The sequence below is a fragment of the Anneissia japonica genome, unplaced genomic scaffold (assembly GCF_011630105.1).
Source record: "Anneissia japonica isolate Jap-2015-1 unplaced genomic scaffold, ASM1163010v1 scaffold287836_len1076198_cov165, whole genome shotgun sequence".
NCBI classification, from domain to species: domain Eukaryota; kingdom Metazoa; phylum Echinodermata; class Crinoidea; order Comatulida; family Comatulidae; genus Anneissia; species Anneissia japonica.
In genome coordinates, this window is record NW_022729021.1 from 1072675 (window position 1) to 1083807 (window position 11133).

At 35.9% G+C, this 11133-nt stretch overlaps 1 protein-coding gene across 1 annotated transcript; it reads left to right on the forward strand.

Moving 5' to 3' along the window:
- Positions 1 to 9750: 9750 nt before the first annotated feature.
- Positions 9751 to 10791, forward strand: LOC117114604 (adenosine receptor A2a-like). Its single transcript, XM_033258291.1, has one exon. The coding sequence runs from the start codon at positions 9751 to 9753 to the stop codon at positions 10789 to 10791; it is 1041 nt and encodes a 346-aa protein (XP_033114182.1).
- The last annotated feature ends 342 nt before the right edge of the window (positions 10792 to 11133 follow it).

Sequence of the window (11133 nt, forward strand, 5' to 3'; positions counted from 1 at the left end):
CAATATCATCATCATCATCATCATCATCATCACCATCACCATCACCATCACCATCACCATCACCATCACCATCACCACCATCACCATCACCATCACCATCATCATCATCATCATCATCATCATCAATCATCATCAATCATCATCATCAATCATCATCAATCATCATCATCAATCATCATCAATCAATCATCAATCATCATCAATCAATCATCAATCAATCATCAATCATCATCAATCAATCATCAATCATCATCATCAATCATGTTGGATTAAACAATGGTTTGCGAAGCTGGTGTACATTAAAAATGTTGCAAACCATTCAACTCTACTTGTAAATACATAAAAAACGAATAATGACCAGTAAACGAATGACCCCTAAGTCCAATTAATGAGTGATATTTTTCCTTACATTAGGAAAGACAAAATTGTTATTAAAAATTTAATTTATTAATTAATTTATTATTATTTTTAAATTTATTTAATGTATTATTATTTTTGTTTTTGCTGCATTTCCATATACCGTAAAACCTAGAATTGAAGCCCAATGGGCTTAATCTCGAGAAAAATCCCTTCTCGAATAGAAGCCCCCTTTTTAGTTTGCAAATTAGCCTCGAAAAAAAGCACTGGGCTTCTTTTCAAGATAGCATGGACTTCTTTTCGAGATAGTACAGTATGTATACATTGTACATAAATTACAATTACTACTATAATGACTATACTCTCTGTTGTCAAAAAGTAAGTGTTACAGATTTGAAAAATTTGAAAGAAATTATAAATTTTAGTCTGTACTGTTATACTTTATCACAATGATTTAACAAAAAAAAAATCTTTGTAGGCCTATTTTAACAGCATTTCGTAGGAGGAAAATGTTTACAGTGACCATAATAATGTTTCATAGTATAATTCCCTAAATGTACACCATTCATTTTGAAAAGAAGCCCCCCTCCTTAGTTTGCAAAAGTAGCCTCGAAAAGAAGCCCATCTCAAAAAGAAGCCCATCTCGAAAAGAAGCATCAATTTCGCAAACAAAAGAAGAAGCCGATGGGCTTTAATTCGAGGTTTTACGGTATTTGAATTTTATAATGTTGAACATTTGTAAATCAGGATAATTTTCAGATTACTGTATATTTTATTTGTCCATGCCTATCCAAATCAACTGAGGAGTACCGTATAGCAGTTCAGTGATTTTAACATTTGAACAATTTTAAAAGAAGCGCGAAAATGGAACTTAGGCCTAGCAAATATACGGACGTGTTTTTAGACATGCGTTTGTCCAATCACATTTCTTGTTTTAAAATTGGTTTGTTGAGTCACAGATTCTATAGGAGCTATATGTACAGGCCTTGATCGAATCCAATGTTAATTGAAGCGGTTAAATATCTCTTTAGATAATTGAAAGGGAATGGAGGAATAAGCTTAAAATATATTTGATTTCATTTTAAACTGAACGCAGAAGATTTATATTTAAAGTATTTGTTATTCTCTAAAGTGTTAGTGCTCTGTATATTTCTTGAAAACGGATGGATATTGATAAGTTGGCAAATACCAGATCCAATGTAAAACAATAAACAGTCGGCAATACATAAAGAGGGTGATTAAATGAGATAAACAATATTGGAGACATGGGATAATGATATATAATGGGAGCGAGATTGTCACACGGCCTCTGTGAACCCGTCTGACAAAAGGTCCGAACATGTATTTACAGGAGACACAAAGAATCATCAAACAAATAATTATCAAATTACTTATTTATTACAGAGTAGTGCACCCACCAGCTTTACGTTGGGGAATCAAGTTCGCATGCATATCATAAAATAAAAAAAAAACAAAGTTTCCTATCTATAAAGGACCATGTATCATTTCTTCAAATACAAACCATTAATGAAATATCAAAAATGCATCTATAATTTAACTCCACGTTTTTCACTCACCATTGCCTCACTATCTAGGCTGATATATAATAGAAAGAATAATCACTTCGTTAGCATCACTTATTGCTCATCACGGTTTTGTATGTGTAGCTATGATACACGCAGTATCCTATCATTTCAATTTTCTGTTTAAATTTAAAAAAAAAAAAACCCTCATTCTTTATCACTAATATTAACTGTCATCATGGAATTTCATCACTAACATTAACTGTCATCATCGAATTTCATCACTCATATTAACTTTCATCATGGAATTTCATCACTATTATTATACGTTTACTAATCATCTCAAACCAATACTACCGTAATTAACAAGTAGTGGTTAACAAGTAGTAGTAGTTACACATTAATTCTTTAACAATACAACTTATCAGTACAGCTCTTCCATCAAATATTACGTTATAAGATAGATAACATTACTAATTATCCTTATGGCATTTAAACTATCACAGAAGTTTCAATCGTCTTCATTAAATATATATATCTGTATACGTAGCAAATATCTTTTGACTTAGATGGCTTATCTTATGATCATTAATTCCTTTACACAATTATGTAATATCAATTTGCTTTCTATATTATATGTATTTCAACAATAAGTTCACTTTTATTCACTCCGTTATTAGCTGGTAGAGTTCACCATTCCAATTCAAAATAATGCATTTCACTCCCGTACGTTTTCTGCACCGTGAGGTAGCTCGTATATACGGTCTCAACTTCAACTCCTCGTTAATTTTGTTACGTATCTCACGTTCACAAAATTCAACGTTTAACTCAATAATAAGTTCACTGTAACTCACGTATCAAGAGTATGTGTAAAATTTCTGGTTTTCACCATGCAGGTACCGTAACTCATTTAGATCCGTAGTTTTAGCTGCAATCGCCACCTCGTATCAGTTTAGTGTTGAGCTCACCAATTTGCATTCTCAATATGCTATTTTCCTTATGTAGCAGTCGTCAATCCCGGTTCCCTGCCTATTTGCAACATTCATTGCTCAAAATACACATATTATATGGCAATTGATATCTGTAGGCTGTGTGCACAATTCTATCTAAAATTTCGGACATCGTCCTCTATCTTGCACACCTCAAAACCAAGTACCCCTCCAAATCACACCCAATTTAACATTTCACAACCTATCTCATTATTCATAGTTCTCAGCCAATCAATATCATGCACGACTTACCTGGTTTACATGTTTAACACAGCCCTGATATTCATCAGCAAATTGACCTGCACAATTTCCCTCATTTGCATACTCAGCACAACCCTGGATATAACGTAACTTCCCCTTATCTTTATTGGTAGCAAACCCGTTCGTTAATAATGACAAAAAATTAATTAAACATCTAAAATTATAATGTCACCTGTGACATTTACCCCCCTTATCAAGAACAATGTATGTTTACTTACATTTTCTCTCCCTACATTACCACCTTTAATTACGCGCGACTAAGGTAGTCTGCACCCACGTTGTCACTGCCCTTTATTGCCTCTATTCGGAACCTGTACGGTTGGAGGGCTAATGCCCATCGCATTATTCTTCCGTTTGCCAATTTTGTCTTTTGCATAAAAACTAGAGGCTGATGGTCTGTTTCTAAGGTAAACTCTCGACCATATAAGTATGGTTCAAACTTACGTACGCTCCAGACTATTGAAAGACACTCTTTTTCCATAACGGAGTAAGCCCTCTCTCGAGGCAGCAACTTCTTGCTGGCGTAGGCAACGGGAAACTTCTCGGTTCCGTAATTCTGAAGCAGAACGGCTCCAATTCCTCCATCGCTGGCATCTGTCCTTAAAACAAATGGTTTACTTAAGTCTCGGAGACAAAGAATAGGAGAACTTGTTAACTTAGCCTTGAGCATGATAAAAGCATTTTCTTGACTTACTTCCCAACTTATTTTGTTTGGTTCTTTATTTTTAGTTTTGTCAGTCAAAGGTGAAGCAATTACAGAGTAACTCGGAACGAACCCAATTCCTCCATCGCTGGCATCTGTCCTTAAAACAAATGGTTTACTTAAGTCTGGGAGACAAAGAATAGGAGAACTTCTTAACTTAGCCTTGAGCATGATAAAAGCATTTTCTTGACTTACTTCCCAACTTATTTTGTTTGGTTCTTTATTTTTAGTTTTGTCAGTCAAAGGTGAAGCAATTACAGAGTAACTCGGAATGAACCTTCTATAATAATTGGTCATTCCCAGGAAAGATCGTAGTTGTTTTTTCGTTTCCGGCCGTTTTGCATCCAGGATACTTTGTATTTTCTCTGGTCGAGGCTGAAGCTTACCATGTCCTACAACATGCCCGAGAAATTCAATTGTTTCGTACCCAATAAAACACTTGCTAGGGCGTGCTGTCAAGTTCGCCGCACGCAACCGTCGAAACAATTCCTTTAATACTACCTTATGCTGTTCCCAAGAAGCAGTGTGAAAAAGAATATCATCAATATAATTGAGGATGTCATCCATACCATACAACAACTTTCTCATGATCCTACTAAAAGTAGCCGGTGCATTGACTAAGCCAAACGGCATAACTTTAAATTGAAATAACCCATCTGGGGTTATGAATGAGGTGAGGGGTTTAGAAGCTTCTTCCATGGGAACCTGCCAATAACCTTTACTGAGATCAATTTTTGAGAAAAAGTGATCTTTGGCCAATTTGAATGAATTTGAATGTGGATCGTAGGTTTCCATTGGTCAGTTTTGTAAGGACATTTTCATTTTCCAGGAAGTCAGTTATTGAGAAAGCAATAATTCTGTTAAAAATCTTAGACACACATGATGTTAAAGATATCCCTCTGTAATTGTTTAGATCTAGTCTACTACCTTTCTTAAATATTGGTATTATGATTGGGATTTTCTCTAATTCATTGATCCTTTGGAACATACCAAGGAGAGAGTGCTGAATATGTTCTGCACCATTCTTTAACAGCTCATTAGTTATTCCATCATGACCTGGTGCCTTATTATTTTTGGCCTGTGTTAGAGCAGTAGAAACAATATCTTTGCTTAATTCTATATTATACAAAAAGTTATGTTCAGTACCACTAGAGGTGCACATATTGTTATCCGTAGGGTCCTCTAGACTTAATTCATTGCGGAAATTTTGGATGAAGATTGTAGTATTAAAGGAAGTAATATCATGCATATTCATATGCATTTTCCCAATTGTTTCCCAATATTGTTTGACTGTCTGATTCAGTTTTTCCTTCTCAGTAATAATTTCATTTGATAAGGGTGATTTTATACAGTCAACAGATTGATGTTTATGTTTTGGACCCCTAAGAGTCTCCCAGAACTCTTTACATCTTTGTCCACCTCTACTAGCAATTACAATTGATTTATCCATTCTCTTCTTATTAATCTTTTGTTTAATAATTGATTTAGCATAAACACGTTTTTCCTGATAATTCCTCCAAAGAAACTCACAAGTAGCATCATCTCTATCACCTCTTTTTAAATACTGCCTATGTATTTTTGCAGCTTTTTTCTATTTTTAATAGCATTATCGGCTTCTTTGTCAAACCACGGTTTAATTTTATTGTTTACTACCCGTTTCCCAATCCCCTTTTCAGCAGCCGAAATGACAATTGATTTCCATGATTTCCATAGGTCATTAATATTGTCAAATTTATGGGTATCCCAATTTTCAAAACCAAGCTTAAGTTCACTTTGGTAAGCAGAGTAGTCTTGGCCATTTTTTATATCCCAGATAAGAGTATCGCATTTCTTTTTACCCCCATGTAAAACACATTTATTAATATCATAATTTAAAGTTACAATCATCATGTTGTGATCACTACCAACACTGTAATTCCTCAATTCATCAACCAGTAGTTTCTCTACTTTATTGATAAGGCTCTCAGAAGCTAGCATATAATCAATGATACTATTTTGTGTTCCTTTTGCCCAAGTTATTTTTCCTTCACAAAAAATTGTGCGATTTAAGATCGTCATTTCCGAGTTGTCACTAAATTCGAGTAATTTTTTCCCATTTGAATTTAAGATGTTATCACCATATTGCATCGCCTATTCGACCATTAAAATCGCCCATGATAAGAATAGATGGCTCTTCCTCATCACAAGAATTTTCAATTTTTAAGGTTTCTGATAAGAGTTGATTGTACAATGCTACTGTTAATTCCTTATTGACACCCTCGACAGGAAAGTATGCAGTTGCTATATAAAGTGGCTTTTCATTATTAATTTTTACTTTCAGCCATAATCTTTCATAATCATCAGAATTACATTCAAACAAATTATCATCTAGAATAGTAATATCATTGGATACATATAAACCAACCCCCCTCCATTTTTATCGATCCTATTTTTGTTAAACCATCTATAACCCTTAATAGAAACACCCATATCATTCTTTAAAAATGTCTCGGCAATACCAAGAATATGTATATTGTTATTAATTAAAAAAGATGATACCTCATACATCTTTGGCCTAAGATGATTAACGTTATTGAACGCAATCTTAATAATAGTGGATTCTTTAAGCAACTTTTTACTAGGCCTACCCTTTTTTCCTCTTCTATGTCGCCTTTTATTTTTATTATCTGTTGGACTAGGTGGATGATCTCTGAGATCAGATCCTTCAGCTATGTTTATGAGAAGTTCGAGTTCATCATGTAGACAGTGAAATTTATTGTAACAGTGTAGTTCTTGTTCTTGTTGATTTGATATGTTGCGGGCTGTATCCTATGCTGGTCTGCTACTACATATGCGAGATGGTTGTTGCACACAATTGTACGCTTTATGACCGCTTTGATGGCATCTATAGCACTTGATAGCATGATTGCGAAAGCAATCTCGTGTAGTGTGGTTTGTTAAACCACATTTTTGGCAGTGAGAGATAGTGTTTCTGGGGACATTCTCGTCAATCCTGTATCTTCTATCGTAGCTTGGTCGTTTCCTGTCATTCTTTTTTTGTTTTACCTTGTTGTAAATTCTCATTACATTCCTTGGTTTAATGATGTTGTGTACATTGTTAATATTGTGGATTAGTGTCCTTGTGCCTTCTTTCGACAGATTCAGTCCGCTTCCATTAAGGTTTCGCTTTGTTAAGCATCCATTTTGTAACTTAAATGTTTCATCATTATTAACTACTTGGCAGCAATCTGTTGTCAATGCGATATCACTGATTGCAAGATTAAAGATATCAACACGTCGTTGGTATTGCAAATTATCTGATCTAGGGCATATGGTTGAGAGTTTTAAATACGTGTTAGGAAGGAGAGCTCTAACATCAGTTACCATACTTTTATATTCAGCCATTCCTTGGTTGAGATTTTCTTCTGACGTGCAATTGTTGGTTCCCACATGAATTATGATACATTCAAAGTGGCGATCATTTATATTGCTCAGCTTTTCCTTCACATCACATACCTTTGCACCTCTCATACAGATTACTTTTGTATTTTTAAGTCCTTTCTCACTGATATCCTTCACAATGGAGTCACCAATTATTAGTGTATCTACTGGATGTCCATTTATTACTGGTACATCATTCGCTGGTGTGTCTGATGGTTTTCTTTGTAGATTATTTTTGGAAGCATTCCTTGATTGAATTGGATCATTCGTCGAGACAGAACTAGTGCTAGTAGTAGGTCTATTTGTCACAGATTGTAGCTGTGATTTTAACTGGGTGATCGTGACTGTCTGTTCTTTGATTTGCTTTGATAATTGCTGGTTCATTTTAAGTAGATTTGCCATTGCTTCTTCTAGTTCTGTATTTTTTCTGTGAAGCTTATCAAGATTTGAAGGAATTTCCTTACAAGTTGGACATAACCAAACTCTTGGGTTTTGTTTAGTCTTCATTCCAACACACTGTTTGTGGTAATGGTCTTCACACAAAGTACATTCCAGAGACTTGCCCTTTTCAATATTCTCAAATTGGCAATTCGAGATACACTTGATTGTAGTACTTTGACTGTCTTGGAATGTTACAAACAAATTCTCTTCTTGGTTTTCTCCCTCTTGGCTAGGCCTATTATTATATGTTTCCTTTTGACCATGCATTTCCATCATGGTAGAAGCATTGTTCTCTGCTGAGTCTCCCATTGTTTTCAGGCTTGCATTGAAGGGCCTTAATTACCCAAGCAGGAAGTAGGCACAGTACTGATAAACAATTCAGGCTGGTGGTGGACGGCTTAGAAAGCTTGCTTCTTTGGCCTAGCAATTACCTTGATTGTTGTTATCAAAAATAAATGGTTTTGTACCAAAATACCATTATCAGCCACTTACTCATATGGTATATGAGTAATCACACATACCTGACACAAAATATCTGGAAATTTAGCTGTTTTGAAATAAACGGCTGATACCGCCTCATCCACTCCAGTACACTGTGCTGAAACACCGATAACAGCAATTTGTTCATGTACGTGACCCTAAACAGTGGCATTAAAGGCCATGCCCAAATTTATACATTGTAAGTTGTCCCATCCTTCACTAAATTCCTTTTTTATTCTGAAGTTGATCTCCAGAACCACTGTCTGTGTCATAATAAGGTGTTTCAGTTGCATTCTATTGTCTCTAATCATTATTAGATTCGACCATATCATACTATAAATAATAAGTCCATTTGGGAACCTAGGGCTGCTGTCTGGGCTTATGTACAGGATAAAGTTGTTTTCATTGGTACTTATGTTACCCCCAATGTATAATAGTGCCAATAAAAAAAAATCTTCCGTGTCTCTCTTCACATGATTAATGTACGTTTGGGCATGGCCTTTAATGCCACTGTTTAGGGTCACGTACATGAAAAAATTGCTGTCATCGGTGTTTCAGCATTCTACAATGTACAAGTAGTCCCGTGGATCCCTTGGGGCTGCTGTCTGGGCTTATGTACAGGATAAAGTTGCTGTCATTGGTATTTATGTTACCAACAATGTATAATATTAACAATAAAAAAAAAATCATCCATGTCTCTCTTCACATGATTAATGTCATTTGGGCGCGGCCTTTATTGTCACTGTTTAGGGTCAGGTACATGAAAAAATTGCTGTCATCGGTGTTCCAGCATTCTACAATGCACAAGTAGTAATTCCTAGTTGGTTACATTCCTGTCTCTCTTTGCCTGATTTTATCATGTTGCTACTATATAAGACCCCCGGGGGTTCCTTGGGGCTGCTGTCTCGGTTTATGTACAGGATAAAGTTGCTGTCATTGGTATTTTTGTTACCCCCAATGTATAAAAGTTCCAATAAAATAAATTCATCCGTGTCTCTCTTCACATGATTAAATACGTATTTGGGCGTGGCCTTTAATGTCACTGTTTCGGGTCACGTACATGAAAAAATTGCTGTCATCGGTGTTTCCCCCAATGTATAATAGTTCCAATCCGTGTCTCTCTTCACTGTCAGGTGGTAACGTGCCAGGTGGTAAAGGTTAGTGTAACCTTTTTAACCGATTTGTTTCTATCCCATAAATACGTAACTTCCTGAACAATCGACCACATGAATACATATGAATTCGTTACGAATGACTTCATACATTTATTTACGAACGCCTATGGAAGTGGGTCCTGTAATTTTAAACACCAGACATACTTTTGCTACAATCTTCTTTCTTCTTTGAATTTTCACAATGGCAACAATTGATTTGTTGCTACAGCAAAACGTTTCTGTAGGGCTATTTATTTATGTGATCGTCACATACTTGGCCGTTATGTTGGTGACAATACTTGGAAACTTCATTGTTATACTCAGTGTGTATAGGAATCGTAAAAATACTCCGAGCAGTATCTTCATTGCATCCTTAGCAATTGTTGATTGCTACAATCTTCTTTCTTTTTTGAATTTTCACAATGGCAACAATTGATTTGTTGCTACAGCAAAACGTTTCTGTAGGGCTATTTATTTATGTGATCGTCACATACTTGGCCGTTATGTTGGTGACAATACTTGGAAACTTCATTGTTATACTCAGTGTGTATAGGAATCGTAAAAATACTCCGAGCAGTATCTTCATTGCATCCTTAGCAATTGTTGATTTCTTAACTGGCTTGATTGGAGTTCCCCTCTGTATGGTAGGAAGCTTTCTTCGTAGACAGTTCCTTTATATGAATGGCTGTGCAATGTGGTATTATATGCCCGCCACAATATTGATTTCTATGTCCGTGCTGAATCTGTTGGTGATAACTATTGACCGATTCCTTGCGATTAAATATCCTTTACGATACCGTGTATGGGTGTCAGTTAAAAGAGCATTTCGAATTTCTGTATGTGTTGATTTGTTTGGGCTTCTCGCAGGCGGAAGTTCGTTTGCAGTAAGTGCTGTCGCAAGCCTTTTCGTGCCACCACATAACGTGACGTATGAATACGATTGCGGGAGATCTGCCATTTATGAAAAGTACGGAAACCCTGTGGAATTTTTCGTTAAAGTAGTGGCTATCGGCCTTTCAATTCCTATCATGTTTATACTGTATGCCTATATTTTCTTTGCGTCAAAAAAAGCAACGAAGGCTGCCTCACGTCGCGAGAAGAAAGTTAGTAAACGAGAAATAAAAATGGCCAAGACAACAGCCATAGTACTTCTGGTTTACATTTTGTGTATTGCACCAAGTGCTCTTAAAATCATTGTTCGCAAACTCATTGATAATGTTTCTACCTCACTGGTCTGGTACTTGTGGTTAGCAGATTTTCTCGCCGTCGCTAACTCGATGATGAATCCATTTATTTATGCAGGAAGAAGTGGAGTAATGAGAAAAGAATTAAAAGAAACCTTTTACTTCATCATTTGCAAGGTTTCATCCGGATCGGAAATACAAAGCGAAAACGAAATGACGCAGAGACATTCTGTAGACGACAGTCACAAAACAGGGGCGGCCCTCAGGATCCCCTGCTAGATCAGACACTACGAAAATTCATCCAGTGACTTGGCAACTTGCTTTACGAGTACGTCGTCGGGCAAACATTGGTGAGAATTTCAGTGCAGATTTTAGAGAGAAATCAGAAAACTTCACGCACATATAATAGAAGAAATATGTTTTTTGCCAAGTAAATTGGCCGAAACTCAGCAGAGTTGCAGACGACAGTCACGAAACAGTGGCGGATCCAGAGAATTTGACCAGCAAACTTGGCAACTTTCTTCACCAGTACGTCGTCGGCAAACACTGGTGAGAATTTCAGTGCAGATTTTAGAGAGAAATTAGAAAACTTTACTCACTTATAATAGAAGAAATACGTTT